At 40.8% G+C, this 18576-nt stretch overlaps 1 protein-coding gene across 2 annotated transcripts in view; it reads right to left on the bottom strand.

The window, feature by feature from the left end:
- Nucleotides 1-17860, bottom strand: part of ANKRD28 (ankyrin repeat domain 28) — a 198453-nt gene extending 180593 nt beyond the window's left edge. Inside the window, exon 1 of one of the 2 annotated variants that reach the window (XM_023207369.2) lies at nt 17444-17860. Coding sequence is in view for 1 of the 2 variants with exons in the window: in XM_023207368.2 (XP_023063136.1) it covers nt 17444-17470 (27 nt within the window). In the remaining variant the exon portion in view is untranslated. The remainder of the gene's footprint in view (nt 1-17443) is intronic. The other variant, XM_023207368.2, reaches the window with a different exon arrangement.
- Nucleotides 17861-18576: the final 716 nt, after the last annotated feature.

Genomic DNA, 18576 nt, shown 5'->3' with positions numbered 1-18576 from the left:
CAGGGTGAATAATAAAATGATACATGAACCAGACAAAGACATATTTAAAAGACAAAAAAAAGGAAAACGATAGGCCAATATCACTGAGTGATACTGACTCAAAAATCTTCAACAAAATACTAGCAAACCGAATTCAACAACACACTAAAAAAAATCATTCATCATGACCAAGTGGGATTTATCCCCCGAGGGATGCGAGGATGGTTCAACACATGCAGTCAATAAATACGATACATCATATCAGCAAAATGAAGGACAAAAACCATATAATCATGTCAACTGATGCTGACAAAGCATTCGATAAAATTCAACATCCCTTCATAATAAAAAATCTCACAAAACTAGATACAGAAGAGACATACCTCAACATAATGAAAACCATATACCAGAGACCCATAGATAGTATCACAGTGAATGGTGAAAAACAAAGTCTGCCCTCAAAGATCTGGACCACAACTAGGATGTCTACTGTCACCACTGTTACTCAACATAGTACTGGAAGTCCTAGAGAAATCAGACAAGAGAAAGAAATAAAGAGCATCCAAACTGGAAAGGAAGAAGTCAAATTATCCTTGTTTGCAGATGATACGATCTTTTATTTGAAAAAATCTAAAGACTCCACACAAAAAAAAAACTATTAGAACTGATAAATTCAGTAAAGTTGCAAGATACAAAAATCAACATACAATATTCAGTAGCGCTTCTATATGCTAACAGCAAACAATCTGAAAACGAAATCAAGAAAGTAATTCCATTTATAAGAGCTATAAATAAAATACCTAAGAATTAACCAAAGAAGTGAAAGACCTCTACAATGAAAATTATATAAAACACTGATGCAAAAAATTGATGAAGACACACAAAAAATGGAAAGATACTCCATGTTCATGGATTGGAAGAATCAATATCATTAAAGTGTTCACATTGCCAACAGCAATCTACAGATTTAATGCAGTGCCAATGACAAAATAGCAATGACATTCTTCACAGAAATAGAAAAAAAAATCCTAACATTCATATGGAACCACAAAAAACCCAGAATAGCCAAATCTATCCTAAGCAAAAAGAACAAACTGGAGGAATCACATCACCTGACTTCAAATTATGCTACTGAACTATCCTAACCAAAACAGCATGGTATTAGCATAAAAAGACACACAGATCAGTGGAACACAATAGAGAACCCAGGGATAAATCCACATACCTACGATGAACTCATTTTTGACAAATGTGCCAAGAACACACATTAGGGAAAGGGTAGTCTCTTCAATAAATGGTGCTGGGAAAACTGGATATCTACATGCAAAAGAATGAAGACTCCTGGCCTGGTGTGGTGGCTCACGCCTGTAATCCCGGCACTTTGGGAGGCCAAGACAGGTGGATCACTTGAGGTCAGGAGTTCGAGACAAGCCTGGGCAAAATTGGCAAAACACCGTCTCTACTACAAATACAAAAATTAGCCGGGCGTGGTGGCGCGCACCTGTAATCCCAGCTACTCAAGAGGCTGAGAAAGAATTGCTTGAACCTGGGAGGCAGAGGTTGCAGTGAGCCGAGATCGCGCCACTGCACTCCAGTCTAGACAACAGAGCAAGACTGGGTCTCAAAAAAAGAAAAAAAAAAAAAAAAAGAATGAAGACCCTTACCTCTTGCCATATGCAAAAATCAAATCAAAATGGCTTAAAGACTTAAATCTAAGACCTCAAACTGTGAAACTACTGAAAGAAAACATCTGGGACACTCTTCAGGACACTGACTGGACAAAGATTTCTTGGCTAATATCCCACATGCACAGGCAATCAAAGCACATATGGACAAATGGGGTCACATCAAGTTAAAAAGCTTCTGCATAGCGAAGGAAATAATCAACAAAGTGAAAAGACAACCCACAGGAGAAAATATTTGCAAACTACCTCTCTGACAAGGGATTAATAACCAGAGAATATAAGGAGCTCAAACAAATGTACAGAAAAAAACCAAATAACCCAATAAAAAAAAAAAAATGAGTAAAAGATCTGAACAGGCATTTCTCAAAAGAAAACATGTAAATGGCAAACAGGTATATGAAAGGGAGCTCAGTATCACTGAGCATCAGAGAAAGCAAATCAAAACTATAACCATTTCACCCCGGTTAAAATGGCTTTTAGCCAAACGTCAGACAATAATAAACGCTGGAGAGGATGTGGAGAAAAGGGAACCCTTGTACACTGTTGGTGGGAATGCAAACTAGTACAACCACTAGGGAGAACAGTTCGGCGACTCCTCCAAAAACTAAAAATAGCGCTGCCGTATGATCCAGCAATCCCACTGCTTGGTATAACCCAAAGAAAGGAAATCAGTGTATCGAAGAGATATCTGCACTCCCATGTTATTATATAGACATAATTTATATGCATGTTATATATGGTGTATAATTTATATATATAACAATGTGTATATTTAAATAATTTTTGTATTTTTTATAATTTATAATAATTTATATATAATACGCATATTATATATAAAAACCTTGGTTATTATTCACGATAACCAAGATTTGGAAGCAACTTAAATGTCCATTAACAGACAAATAAAGAATATATGGTCCATACATGCATACTATTCAGCTATAAAAAAGAATCACAGTCTGTCATTTGCAACAACATGGAACTGAAGGTAATTATGTTCAGTGAAACAAGCCAGGCACAAAAAGACAAAGTTTGCATGTTCTCACTTATTTGTGGAAGCTAAAAATTAAAACAATTGAACTCATGGAGACAGAGAGTAGAAGGATGGTTATCAGAGGCTGGGAAGGGTAGTTTGGGGGATGGTGGGGGAGGGTTAATGGGTACAAAAAAATAGAATGAATATGACCTAGCATTTGGCAGCACATCAGGGTGACTATAGTCAAAAATAATTTAAATGAACATTTTTAAGTAACTAAAAGACCATAATTGGGTTGTCTGTAACACAAAGCACAAATGCTTGAGGTGATGGATACCCCATTTACACTGATATGGTCAGTATATGCACTGCATGCCTGTATCAAAATAGCTTCTGTAACCCATAAACATATACACCTACTGTGTACCCACAAAATTTAAAAACAAAAATTTATCAAAAGATAAATAATTTTTTTGGAATATTACATATATTAATATTTAAACTTGACATATGCTGATGGGAATGAATGTTTTCACAAACCAAAGAAATTCAACTCAAACAACTTTGATTTACTGCTTTATACTGAAGGAAACAAGATTTTTAAAATTATACTGTTATATATAGCACACCGGGACAGAAACAAGCCTTGTTAAGGCTAAATTATGTAATGAGTGTTGCTTATCTGGTATATTAGACTGTTCTTGCCTTGCTATAAAGAAATACCCAAGACTGGGTGATTTATAAGAGGTTTAATTGGCTCATACTTTTGCAGGCTATACAGGAATCATAGTGGCATCTGCTTTCTGGGAGGCCTCAAGAAGCTTTCAATCACCGTGGAAGGCAAAGAGGTAGCAGGCACAACACATGGTGAAAGTAGGAGCAAGAGAGATCAAGCAGGGAGGTGCTACACACTTTTAAACAACCAGATCTCACGAGAACTCACTATCACAGGGATATCATCAAGGGGATGGTGCTAAACCATTCATGAGAAATCTGCCCCCATGATCCAAACACCTCTCACAGACCCCAACCCCAACACTAAAGATTACGTGTCAACACAAAATATGGGCAAGAACACACATCCAAACTCTATCACCTGGTTTTGCCCCATCTGAGCATCAGAATCTTAATAGCATCCATCCGGACACCAATATATAACAACATGTAGTGGCAGGGGGAGAAGTGCAAAAAAAAAAAAAAAAATGAAAAATAAGAGATAAACAATACACCTCAATTTTGAATAGTACAGAAGAATACTTTTAGCCAAAAGAAAGAAAAAAAAATAGAGAGGCAGAAATTTAAGTGTAGAAATAAAACAATTTACAATAAGGAAAGGTATCAATAAGAAAGCAATGGGTAAAAAATGAATACAAGTAAGAGATAAACAATACATCTAAATTTCAGATAAAGATAGAATTAAGAGTACAGTAAGATAGTTTGAGCCAAAAATAAGAAAGAAAAAAAAAAAGAGGCAGAAATCAAAGTGTAGAAATAAAACAATTTATAATAAGCAAGGGTATCAATACGAAAGCAATGTTGGCAAGTTGCAAGAGGCAGAAGATGGAGATGAAAAGGAGAAGACTGAAAGTGTGTATAAATTAGGAGTTAAGGATTAAAAAGTTGGGCCAAAAGGGCTAAAGGAAGGGAGGTTGAGGTGGAAATGCAGAAATGAAAACTGGGTAGAGCAGGTGATAGTTGAAGAAAAAGGGGATGCGTGTTGAAGAGAACAAAATGAAGAATAAAGCTCCGTAACAGTTGATATGAAGTGAGCTGGGAGACCCTCAAATAGCCTAGAATAATGCAGGCATGGGATAATCACGCCTACAACACCCGGTCTGGACTGATTCTGGACTGGGAGCAAAGAAGTATCAATCAATATCTAGTAATTAAAGTAGACTGGTCACCCAAACAAAATCTCAAAAAATACACCGGTAGTAAAAACTGTACCTACTTCAGAAAACACTATTATAAATAATACTGCTCAAATCACAAGGTCAAGACTTCTCAAGAGGTCAGTTTGTGGCCAAAGGGAACCAAACAGATTAGATGAAGTAGGTTCCAATACAGCTGAGTTCAGATTCATTGTAGGTAAAGACATGGGAGAACCGACAATGAAAGAAGTTGTGGTCAGAGGAAAAAAAAAAATCTCAATTTCAAAACTAAGGCTCCAAGGAGGTAAGGACACAAGAAAGTGAGCAGGTAAAGGGTTCATGTGATTTTATAATGGATCTGGAAGGCTTATAAGGTAGAATATTGTTATTAAGGAGACAAAAATACGAACAGGTTGATTAGTGACATTAAAAGCAATAATTTATTAGTTAAAACATAGGAGGTTCTAAAACCAATACACCAAGACATGCAAAATAATCTCTGTATTGATAATCTGTAATAGTTAAACAGTCACTGCACTTAAATTTAAGTCAAGATGATATACAGAAATTCAGTTTTATAATAAAAGATTAACTGAATGAGAATTTGTTTTATTAAGGGACTCTATTTGTATTAGTTGGTTCTCACACTGCTATAAAGAAATATGTAAAACTGGGTAATTTATAAAGAAAAGAGGTTTAATTGGCTCATAGTTTTGCAGGTTGTACAGGAAACAGCGAAGCCTCAGGAAACTTCTGAGTTAATGCTGGAACGAGTTAAGATTTTGGGGGACTATTGGAAAGGTATGATTGGTTTTGAAACGTGAAAAGGACACAAGATTTGGGAGTGGCGAGGTGTGGAATGATATGGTTTGGCTCTGTGTCCCCACCCAAATCTCATCTCAAATTTTAATCTCCACATGTCAGAGGAGGGGACTAGTGAGAGGCTATTGGATTGTTGGGGTGGATTTCCCCCTTGCTGTTCCCTTGATAGTGAGCGAGTTTTCACGAGACGCAATGGTTTAAAGTGTGTGGCACGTCCCCCCACTTCCTGCTCCGCCATATTAAGATGTGCTTGCTTCCCCTTTGCCCTCCACTGTGATTCTAAGTTTCTTAAGTCGTACTTCTTACTAAGCCTGTGGAACTGTGAGTCAATTAAACCTCTTTTCTTTGTAAATTACCCAGTCTCAGGTAGTTATTTATAGCAGTGTGAGAGTGGACTAATACATGAAGGTTAACAACAGCTGGCTTTTAAGGGATGTATAAGCAGACTTCAGCATCTGGGTGAGCAGTGGAGCTGAAACCAGATAGAAGAGCAAGTGTGGTATTAGTCAAGTAGATCTAATAAGCAGCCTAATCCAAGGTATAGGCAGGTAGTTAGAAACTAGCATGTCTGTAAGAACCTGAATGATTCAAATAGAGATGTCTGGAATCAAGAAACATCAACAGATAAAGCCAAGGAGCTACAACTTTTAGACATTCTCATTTGATGCCGTAGTAGGGGCAAAGAGGGAACCTAGTTGGAGTATTTCCCAATTGAGAAGTCAGTCAAGAGGGATAAATGTAATATGGAATATATGCACTTTAGAAATGTTCTGGAAGATTGTGTATATGTTATGTAACAGTTAATCCACTCATTTAATAATAGGTGATCTGTTATTTTGAAGAAATGCATTGTAAGTTATTCTTAAAATAGTGATATGATTTTGATTTGTGTCCCTGCCTAAATCTCATGTCTAGTTATAATCCCCAGTGTTGGAGGTGGGACCTGGTGGGAGGTGATTGGATCATGGGGGATTTCAAACTTAGGTGAAAACTCAAAACCAGAGCCACAAATTTGGGAATCACCATTAAAGAAACAGTATTTGGAAGTCTTAAGAATGAAGAAGCTCTGACAAGAATGTGATCTTGGTTAAAACCAGGGGATTTTTCTTTCCTAAACTTTCATTATACCCAAATAGCTCATTGCCCAAGACAGGGGCTAGTACTTAAACCATGTTTAAGAAGCTAACAATGGCTGAACACAGTGGCTCATGCCTGTAATCCCAGTGCTTTGGGAAGCCAAGGTAGGAGGACCACTTGAGCCCAAAAGCTGAAGACTGGGCAACAGGGGGAGACCCATCTCTACAAAAAAATTTAAAAATTAGCCAGGCATAGTGGTGCATGCCTGTGGTCCCACCTACTCAGAAGGCTGAGGTGGCAGAATCGCTTGAGCCCAGGAGGTTGAGGATGCAAGTAAGCCATGTCACACCACTGCACTATAGCCTGCGTGACAAAGTGAGACCTTATCTAGAAAAAAAAAACAGCAGCAGCTAACAATCAACAAACTAGAAATAGGAAGGAACTTCCTCAACCTAATAAAAACCGTCTATGAAAAACCAACAGCTACATCATATTACTGATGAAAGATCACAAACAAGATAAGGATGTCTACTCTCACCACTTCTACTGAACATTGTACTGGAGATTCTAGTCTGGGCAAGTAAACAAGAAATAAGACTGGAAAGAAAAAAGTAAAATTATCTCTAGTCATAGCAAATTATCTCTAGCCACTAAAAAACATTAACTTTCTCTAGCTAATAAGAAAGTTCAACAAAGTTGTACGATTCAAGAGCAATATATAAAATCACTTGTATTTCTATACATTACCAATAAACAATCTAAAAATAAGAAAATTCCATACACAACAGCATTTAAAAACCTTAGAAATTTAACAAAATCCAAAACTTGTACTCTTAAAACTGTAAGATATGACGAGATTAAGGAACCTTAATAAATGGAAAGCATCCCATGTTCATGGAAAGACTTATTATCAAGTTGGCAATATTTCCCAAATTGATCTATTGATTCAATGCAATACCTATTGAAATTGCAACTGTCTTTTTGGCAGACATTGACCCATGGATGCTAAAATATGGGAAGGCAAGTGACTCATAAAAGCCAAAATCTTGAAAAACAAAAACAAACTTGGAAGACTTGCACTTCCCAATTTCAAGCTTACTACTGAAGGAGTGAAGGGTTTGTCATCCCAAGATATAAGTCAGATTGGTACAGTGAATATTTTGAGTTGAAAACATTAGAGAAATTGTAGTTTCCTACAAAGACAGGGGAGCTAACCTGTCTCTTCCCACACATGGCAAGACATAAAGATTCCCCTAGGAGGGGTACCCTCACCATACCAGGGAGAGAAAAATAACCCTTACTTCCAGAGACTTGGAATTGGAAGCTACAACGGACCTGAATAAATATTCTTAAGGAAGTAATCCTTATCTTCTACCTGTTTCACACCCCTCCCCAATATATCTCCTAGTTACTCCCCTAGAAAATTGCCTGCCCCAGCCAGATTTTCTTTGTTCTATCCTTTTTTTCTCAAATTTATCATTCTTAGTCTAAAAAGTATAAAAGCATCTTGCTTTGGACACTTTTTCAGAATTCAATCTCTTGTGAAGATCACCATGTATATGGAAAACGTACTAAATTTGTATGTTTTTCTCTTGTTAATCTGCCTGGTGTCAATGTGGTTTCCAGACTCAGCTGAAAAGCCCAGTAAGAGGTTAAAGCAGGGTTGAAAGAGATCTCTGACTCTGTACACTACAAAGCTATAGTTATCAAGACAGCATGGTACTGGCATGGGGACAGACATATAGACCAATGGAATAGAACTGAGAGCCCGGAAATAAACTCTCGCATTTACAGTCAACTGATTCATGATACAGATGCCAAGACAATTCAATGGGGGAAAGATTAGTTTTTTCAACAAATGGCACTGGGACAACTGGGTATCTACACGCAATAAAATATATGTGTGTGTGTGTGTGTGTGTGTGTGTATAGAAGTTGAAATCCTACTTCATAGCATATACAAAACAAATCAAAATGGATCACAGCCCTAAATGTAAGAGCTAAAACTTTTGCTTGTGTTAGTTCCCTAGGGCTAACAAATGACCATAAATTTGGTAGCTTAAAAAACGTAAATGTATTCTCCCACAGTTGTGGAGAGTACTAGTCTGAAATCAAGGTGACCTTCTGAACACTAAGGGAAAGTCCTTCCTTGCCTTTTCCAGCATCTGGGCTCCCGAAGTTCACTGGCTCAGAACCGCATGACTCCAACCTTTGCCTCCATCTTTACATGGCCTTTTCGCCTACCGTCTCTGTCTTCTCTTCTGTTGGGTTCAGGGGGCTTCTGGGCTGAACACATGGAGATTCCTGGACGGACAATGGCATCCCCAGAGAGGGTATGGAAGCTTCTACTGTTTCTGCCATACTTCACCCTACGTATTTCTTCCACCTGTATCGTTTTGTAACATCCTTTAGAATAAATAAGTAAAAATAAGATTTTCCCTGAGTTCTGTGAACTGCTCCACCAAATTAATCAAACCCAAGGAGGGGGTCATGGGAACTCCAATTTATAGCCAGTCATCAGAAGCCCAAGTAAAACAACTTGGGGCTTGCAACTGGCATCTGAAATGGAGGCAGTCTTGTGGGACTGCACTTGTGGATCTGACAATATCTACAGGTAGACAGTGTTAGAACTGAACTGAATGAGAGGACATCTAGCTGGTGTACACTGGAGAATTTGCTGAAGAACTGGTTGCTTCCTTGGTATGTGGGGGGAAACTGAAATGTGACACATTTGCTCACAACAGCATTCTTAGTAGTCAGATTACACTAAGAGAAACTGGGTTTTTTTTTCCTATATACTTATCACAAATAAATACTTCTCCAAAAAGGACACACAAATGGCCAATATGTACATGAAAAGATGCTCAACATCATTAGCCATCAAGACTGCAGTAAGATACTACTTCATGGCTAGGTGCAGTGGCTCACACCTGTAATCCTAGCACTCTGGGAGGCTGGGGAGGTGGAGAGCCACACATCACTTAAGCTCATAAGTTCAAGGCCAGCCTGGGCAACATGGTCAAAACCCATCTCTGCCAAAATAAAAAAATTAGCTGTGCATAGTGGCATGTACCTGTAGTCCCAGCTACTTGGGGCGCTGAGGCAGGAGGATAACTTGAGCCCAGAAGGTTGAAGCTGCAGTGAGCCATGATCATGCCACTGCACTCCAACCTGAGTGACAAAGTGAGACCCTGTGTCAAAAAAAATAAAAAGAAAAAGAAGAGATACGACTTCAGACACACTAGGATGGCTATAATTTAAGACAGACAATAATGAGTAGTATTGAGGATGTGGAGAAACTGGAATGCTCATACACTGCTGGGAATGTAAAATGGTGCAGTCACTCTAGAAAACAGAACAGCAGTTCCTCAAAAGACTAAATACAGAGTTACCATATTACCCAATGATTCCATTCCTATATCCCAGAGAAATGACAACTTATGTCTACATAAAATCTTGTACACAAATGTTTGTATCAGCATTATTCATAATAACCAAAAAATGTAAACACAAATGTCCATTAACTGATGAGTAGATAAAGAAAATGTGGTATATCCATACAATGAAATACTATTCAGCAATTAAAAATAAATGCCAATACTTGCTACAAAGTGGATGAACCCTGAAAACACACTAAGTGAAACAGGAAAAGTCTACAGAGGCAGAATAGTTGTTGTCAAGAAGCTAGCAAGAATGGAGGTTTGGGGGTTGATAGTTTAGGGGTAAGGGGTTTGTTTTTGTCATAAAACGTTCTAAAGTTGATTTTGGTGGTACTTGCACAGCTTTGTGAATATATTAAAAAACAATGAATTGTACAATTTAAGTTTGCGTGTGAATTACATCTCAATAATGCTGGTTAAAATATAAAAAAGATCAAACTTTTTAATACAGAAATTGTTAAAGAGAAAAGGCTGTCTCTCTATACTAATTTATGCTTCCTTATTATAAAACCTGTATTTCTTTAGTATTTTTGGTAACAGGAAATAAATGTAATGCTTCTCTGTACCCACTCTTATTCTAAGCTTCTGAAACAAGTATTTCTCTATTCAATTGCCTTTTTAAAGTATTTTAACTGTCTTGTGCTAGATGTTTTAATATTATCTTTGGCCTCAAATCCTCAGGAATAGAAAATACATACCTTTAAATTTATAAATAGATAAATCCAGATGAGTAAACCCTTACCAATAAGAATGTCAACTTAAATTGACTAGGCAAAAGTAGGCTTTTCACAAAAGTTAATAGGCGTAATAATTCTATCCAGACTCTACTATGTAAGCCAATCAGCATACACATAGAAGAATCCTGGTAACTTTTTTTTTAAATCAGTATTGCATAAGGAGGGTGGATGAATCACTTAATAGCGTAACTAAGAATTGAGGATGAGGGATGGGAATGGAAATTAAACCCAAGATATTTGAAATATTAAACCATTTCAACTTTACATCGTATACAATATCCCAGTAACAGTTTAAAACATTACTGTTTTAAGTTAACTAGTAATTTCATTAATTTTGGCTTTAAATCTAAAGTATAACTTTGTGACTGATTTGATACAATGTGAACTGCCCATAGGATGCATTATTCAAAACAGAAGACCTAAGCCTGAACCTCCAAGTACAGGGTATTTTCCATGGGCATCTCACTCCAGCCCAGAATGAGTACGTTCACTCAATATAAATTTTACATTAGACTAGAAAATTAAAAATGAAATAAGACAAAATGCTGAAAAACTTAATGCATCCCAAATCTAACTATTTGGGTTATCTGCTCTTTAACTACCATAATTAATGTTTTTTTTTCTTTTTTTCTTTTTTTTCTTCTTTTCTTTTTTTTTTTTTTTTTTTTGAGACGGAGTCTCACTCTGTCGCCCAGGCTGGAGTGCAGTGGCCGGATCTCAGCTCACTGCAAGCTCCACCTCCCGGGTTTACGCCATTCGCCTGCCTCAGCCTCCCGAGTAGCTGGGACTACAGGCCCCTGCCACCACGTCTGGCTAATTTTTTGTATTTTTAATAGAGACAGGGGTTTCACCGTGTTAGCCAGGATGGTCTCAATCTCCTGACATTGTGATCCGCCCACCTCGGCCTCCCAAAGTGCCGGGATTATAGGCATGAGCCACCATGCCCAGCCCCATAATCAATGTTTAATTGCATTTTCATAATTTGAATTTACCCTAGCAGAACTATGTAACCAAAAAATTACCAATAATCATACAAATCCAAGACATTCTCAATTGTAGATACAAACAGGTCATTAATATAGCTATGAGAAATATTTTAAGATATACTCACTCTCATTCAAACTTTTGCTTAGTACTTAATGTTCTCGATCTGTACTAAAATATTTTATATATGTTCTGATTAACAGCAGTAGCTACCTAACTGGTCTTGGGTGTCCCTGTTTGTCTGCCTTTTGTAATCTATTCTTCCAAAACTTGTAATGGTTATCTAACTTTCAGTGATCACAGGCCCCTCTGAGGATCTAATAAAGTTATGAATCCTCGAGTAAAATACACACCTGCACATTCTTGCCAAAACCTTCACAGGCCCTATTTTAAGGAGGCCCAGCTCAAATGGCCCATCACTTACCAATGAAGTCCAAACTTCTCAGCCTGGGATTCAAAGTACTTAATGTAGTCACTGTTAACTTAGCTAATTTATCTTCTATCTTTTCCAACTACACACCCCAATCAAGACTATATCCTCATTATCCCAACCACCCTTCCTAGCTTGCCTTCACAGTTCCCTCTCGTTGCTTCCATTGACAACTGCTTACTTTCTTCTTTTTTTTTTTTTTTTTTGAGACGGAGTCTTTGCTCTGTCACCCAGGCTGGAGTGCAGTGGTGTGATCTTGGCTCACTGCAAGCTCCGCCTCCTGGGTTCATGCCATTCTCCTGCCTCAGCCTCCCGAGTAGCTGGGACTACAGGCGCCCACTACCACACCCGGCTAATTTTTTGTATTTTTAGTAGAGATGGGGTTTCACCATGTTAGCCAGGATGGTCTCGATCTCCTGACCTTGTGATCCGCCCATCTCGGCCTCCCAAAGTGCTGGGATTACAGGCTTGAGCCACCGCACAAGGCCAGACAATGCTTACTTTCAATAACCACAAATACTTCTGGTGAACCTAAAATACCTCCCCTGCCATGAGGGTTTCCCTCTACTTACAATCAGATTATCTGATCCTTTTGAATTCTGAAACATGTTATCTGTACCTCTTATGGAGCTCACCAGGTTCCATTTTGTATCACAAAAGGTATCCAAAAAGTGAGGAAACACAGAACTTGTTTTTGAACTGTATGTTACATTTTCAAATAATATGCTCTATATGTTTTCCTTCAGCCTCTATAAGCCTCTTCACGTGATGTATCTCATCTTACATCTATGTGTGTTTTTCCCCCTCTTCTAAGATCTGTAAGAGTAGAGACAGTACCTTCTTCACCCTTGTGTCCTGTCATCTCCAGCACAAAACAGGAAGACACGCCAGGCGTGGTGGCTCATGCCTGTAATCCCAGCATTTTGGGAGGCCGAGGCAGGCGGATCATGAGGTCACGAGACTGAGACCATCCTGGCCAACAGAGTGAAACCCGTATCTACCCAAAATACAAAAATTAGCTGGGTGTGGTGATGGGCGCCTGTAGTCCCAGCTACTAGGGAGGCTGAGGCAGAACTGCTTGAACCAGGGAGGCAGAGGTTGCAGTGAGCCAAGATTGCACCACTGCACTCCAGCCTGGTGACAGAGCGAGACTCTGTCTCAAAAACAACAACAACAACAAACAAAACAGGAAGACACCTGCTACATACAGTACCTGAATATCTGGGCATCAGTGTTCTTCTTCAGGTATTTCATGCATTCTGTACACCCTATTACAAGATTTCCCAAGAACCATCATTTTTTTGTGTTTTTTTTCCTCAAAGATCAAACAATACTCCACTCTTAGTGTGTACTTCATCAAATAAGAACTTATTAACTATCCAAAATACTGGTTAAGTTACTTACCTCCATCCAACACCTTTCTCACTGATATATGTCAACCCTGTTTAAAAAAACAAACAAAAAAATCCCAACACCTTAAACATATCAACCCTCACCATAAACCCATAAGGGAGCACACAAAGATGGCTCCTACACACAAATGATCCAAATGTAAAAGTTATTACCCTTTAGTACTACTGCAAACAAAGTTCATAAAACAAATTCCAAAAACAGAAATAAATACTATCCCAGATTACACATATGCATACTACAGAAGGCAGTGAGATAACCTGAATACAGGAACTTTTTTTTAGGCTTCCTAAACATGATACAGAAGTTTATGTCTAACAGATTCACGCTACAACATGGACGAACCTTAAAAATATGCTAAGTGAATGAGACACAAAAGGCCACATACTGTATGATTCCATTTATCTGAGATATCCAGAATAGGCACATTCCGAGACAGAAAGTAGATTAGTGGCTGCCAGGACTGGGAGAAGGGGAAAATAGAGAGTAACAGCTAATCGGTATGGGGTTTCTTTTTGGCAATGATAAAAATATTTTGGAATTGGAGGGCGATAATGGTCGCACCGTTTGAACATACTAAAAACCACTCAACTGTACCCTTGATTAAGAGGGTGAACTTTATGACATGTAAGCTTTATTTCTATTTTTAAGGCGTGTTTTGAGCACGCTGGCTGTTTTATCTAGAAGAAAACTGTATTTAATGGGAATCTTATTTTGTAGTGTTGTTTTTTCTAACTGATCTAAACCAGCATATAAACTGGCTCCTTACTAGTCCCTTTTTAAAACCGAAGCATTAATTGTTGTCAACAGTAGCTATCGACTTGTCAACGTTTACAAATACCTGTGGAGAGAGGTTTTGTCTAGCAATCTGGATTTCTGGCTTCCCCCCCAAAAAAATGGAGTTATAAAAATGCTAGGCACACCAGCACTGCAACAATGGCTTGGAGCTAGGCAGCACTAACATACTTGTCCCTATTTGCCATGATGTCCACTACTCCCTATTGTCTTCTAAACACTGAAGCCCAATGTCAATTACCGTTTAGCTTACTGGCTGTGAGTCTGTGATCCCTAAACAATGACCTTCTACCCTTCTTATTAGGCTGTACTGCTGGTAAATTAAAATGTAATAATGGATGGTTACATTTTAACATACCAACTGCAAGAATAAAAACCGTAACACTGACATCTGTTGGAAAAAAACCCTGCAATTGTCACAAATTTATTCAAACTAAAGTGAAATTCAAGGAAAAAATGTGTCCATTTTTATAAACAGAAAACAAATTATTTTCGGTTTACAATTAAAAATCATTTTAATCCACTCATAGTCAGAAAGTAATGCAGTAATAACTTCCTACCCCCATAATTAGGTGGTGGCACAAAATGAGAGAAAATTCTTATTCAAATCGATCGGCTTTATAAGAACAAATTGCTTTACTTACTGATTTTATGTTTAAACCATCTAAAACCCTCATGATGCTTAAATGTACAAAGAAAAACAACCCCTTTGCATTTGTAGCTTATATGTATTAAACTGTATTTTACAAAGCCAGAAGAAAACAAAATACAAGGTGAATAGCGAAATAGACCTAGAAAAGTACATTCTACTACTTCCTATGTCAAGTGTATATAAGGCTTTTGAGCTAAAAGCTATGGCAAGTACCATTCAGCTTTACAAATCTGTATGTCCTTATCTGTATCTTCTCCATTACTACAAACAAAATAATCTAGCTGATCTGCTTTTCCTGTAGATGGGAAAGTATAAGAGTATTTGCTTTCCATTTCATTTTTACCATCATTTCCAATGGCTAATAAAACATCAACATATAAGATGACCTCTAAAAACAGCTATTCCCTTTAAATTAGGCAAAACCAAACTTATTTCTCAAAGTCTTCCAAAAGAGAGACCAGATGAGCCAATTACTTAGTAGTTTAGAGGTAAACCTCAATGTTCTTTCTCCCCGAACCATTAAGCTTACAGGTGACTGTTTTTATTTTTTGGGGGGATGGGGTCTCGCTCTGTCACCCAGGCTGGAGTGCAGCGGCACGACCTCTGCTGACTGCAACCTCCGTCTCCTGGGTTCAATCGATTCTCCTGCTGCAGCCTCCAGAGTAGCTGGGATTACAGGTGTGTGCCACCACACCCGACTAATTTTTGTATTTTTAAGAGAAATGACGTTTCACCATGTTGGCCAGGCTGGTCTTGAACTCATGACCTCAAGAGATCCGCCCGCCTCGGCCTCCCAAAGTGTTGGGATTACAGGTGTGAGCCACCATGTCTGTCCGCAAGTGGCATCTTAAAGCTCAATATTACCACTGAATATTAATGGATATACATAAGACTGGAATGGCATCACAATTTTCTCACAATTGCAATTCCAAAATAAAATCCAGTTGCACCTTTGCTTAACACAATCCTGTTTCTGTTAAAACCTGATGGTGAATCAAATATGAGGCTCTCCTAAAAGTTCACCAAATTTCTAATGCACACAGTAATCTAAATCACAACAACTTTTTCAAAAATGCAGGACTAGAAACAAAGGAAAACATCGATCAGTCATTACTTCAACCACTAACAATGGAAGCACAAAGTGCGGTACTGGAAAACTCAGACCTCGAGTTTCACACTGTTAACAGTGTAAGATGCACGGCCTGTACTGGAATTAGCAGAAATGGTTTCTGCTGTAACTGTGCTTGACCTGCTATTCTCTTAACACTGCTGTCCAGTAGAACTATCTGAAATGAGATAAATGTTCTATGTCTGTCCTATTCAGTACAATAGCCAATAGCTACATGTGACTACTGAGCACTTAAAACGTGGCTAGCAAAACTAAGGAAATTGGTTTAATTTTAATTAAATTGCTACATGTGGCTAGTGGGTCTCTTATAGGACAGAACAGTTGTATAATGTGAAATACAAGCTATAAACTGTATTGACTCAACTGTAGACTTTTTCAAAGTATCATGCCCTGATGTTAACACCAGGCAAGACCATTCCGATACCAAATGATACATAAGGTCAGCGATCAGCCTAAACATAAAATAAAATTCACTTAAGAAATGAGAATTCTTGATATTACTCAGTTACAGAATTGAAGGTGTAATATTTACTAAGTAATATAAAATATACGTCTCAGGTTCTTCCCCAGTGTTTTTTTCAAACGGGGTGCTCACTTTCAAAATAGTTGCCCAAAACATGCAAGTTATTTTCCCTTCAAATCTGTTCAACATCTTCCGTTCAGGAAAACAAATGGCAAAAATAAGTTCTCAACACTAGTAAGTGTGCTGTGACAAACCAATGTGTAAATGTCACACATTAATTTTCCTTTTCCTTAAAAGAGGGTAAAAATGTTTGGCAGCGTCCGGATCTTTACAAATGTTTAGGTGTACCAATCATTCAGATACAGTTGCGATTTCGTTACTGGATACAAAGTACTTTTTCAGTTCCAGAGAGTTACAAGTCTTTTTGGCACAGGTATTCTTTGACCAGCTCTTCCTAAGTCAAGAAAAGTAACAAAATGGTGCACAAAATGTCAAAAGAAAACAAGTCTGGAAACTTGAATTGAGTAACTAGTGGTTAAGCGGAATCAATTGCCTTTAACCCGGAGAGAGAGTCCCTCGCACTACTCAGCCAAGCAAACAGAACAAGGTCGTGACCCTGGGTCACGGCCGCCAGCACCGCTCCCGCCCGGCAGCGGGAAGCCACCTGTTAGGCCCGAGCCTCACCTGGCAGGAAAGAGGAAGCGCTTGCCTGGCAGCTCCCTCGACGCGAGGGCGGTGAGCGTGGAACCCGCCCCTCTTGCTGCAGCCGCTAGACCCCCGGCGACACGTGGGCTTCACCCGGGCCCCGGCGGCTCTGACAGGCGTGTCGCCCGCGGACCCCGGCCCGCCGCCTCGCGCCGGTCCCCGGGGCAGGACCTCCGTTTCCCTCGCAACCACCCCGCCGAGCGGGCACCCAGGCGGTCCACCCCGCCGGTCCGCCCAGTTTCCTTTCCTTCCCGGACGGCGCGATCCCGCCCTGCAGCCCCTCACCTACCTGGTCGCGGAGTTTGAGGAACGCCATGGCGGTCGCCTCCGCGCCCACTCCAGCCTCCGCCGCCTCCGCCGCCGCCGCCCGGCCCACCGCTCCCGCCCTAGTAGCCTTGGCCGCTGCCCGGGACCAGCGGGTCGGCGGCCGACTGCGCTGAGAAGACCGCGGGCAGGGGGCGGTACCGCCTCCCCGGCCGCCCGCCGCCGCCGCCGCCGCCGCCGCCGCCGAGAGGTGAGAAGCGCGGCCGGTCCCGCCTCCTCCTCTGAAGACTCCCCGCCCTCTTCCTTCCTTTCTTTGCTGCCTCCTGGAGCAGCCCTGCCCGCCGCTGCCGCCGCCGCCTCCTCACGCCCCCTTCCCGAAATACCCTGGCAGCCCCCGCGGCCGCGCCGTTCCAGCCCGCGGCAGCGGCGGCATCCAAACTCCACAATATTACCACCACCGCCCGCCGCGATTGGCGGCCGCGCGGGGGAGAGGCCAGAGTAAGCCGAGCGCCCATTGGCCACGCCGCCGCGCTCGCTGGTGCCCCCCGCCTCCCGCGGAGGGAGGGGCGGGCGGAGGAAGCCGCAAGGGTGGGCGCGGAGCCGCGGCGCGGGCGGGGCGGGGGAGTCGGCAGGGGCGCGGGCCGGGGGAGGGCGGCCAGGTGTCCCGGCTCCCAGGCGCGCGCCTCAGGCGTGGTGGGCGGAGCCCGGGGCGGAGGTGGCGGCGGGAGGTGGGGAACGGCCCCGGACTCGCACGTGGAAGTGGAGCGCGGACGCCTCCCTTTGCCAGGGCAAGACTAAGGAGCTGGGTGAGGGACCGGAAGGGCTGGAAGGGGTGGGCAGCTGGGGGCTGCGGTGAGTGGCGATGGGTGAGCTGGACTTGCACGTGGAGAAAGCGTGAGAATGCTTCCCTGGGTTTGGAGAGGGTGGGGAGCCAAGGAGTCGGATGAGCGGTGGTCACGGAATGGGGGGCGCTGCTGTACTCCACAGGGGCTGCAGACCGAGACCGGGTGAGGGGCGGGAGTGATGCTGGCACTCTGGACGGAAGGGCGTCGTCTTCGCAGCCGAACAGGTTGTGGACGCCCAATCCTTTTTCTACCCGCAGTCCCAATCTGAAGCTAAGCTATGTGGTTTTCCCTTGAAAGCTCCCCAGCCAGGCTT

The sequence above is a fragment of the Piliocolobus tephrosceles genome, chromosome 2 (assembly GCF_002776525.5).
Source record: "Piliocolobus tephrosceles isolate RC106 chromosome 2, ASM277652v3, whole genome shotgun sequence".
NCBI classification, from domain to species: Eukaryota; Metazoa; Chordata; class Mammalia; order Primates; family Cercopithecidae; genus Piliocolobus; species Piliocolobus tephrosceles.
The sequence above is the reverse complement of the archived record's forward strand: the minus strand, read 5'-3'. Positions and strand labels throughout refer to the sequence as shown.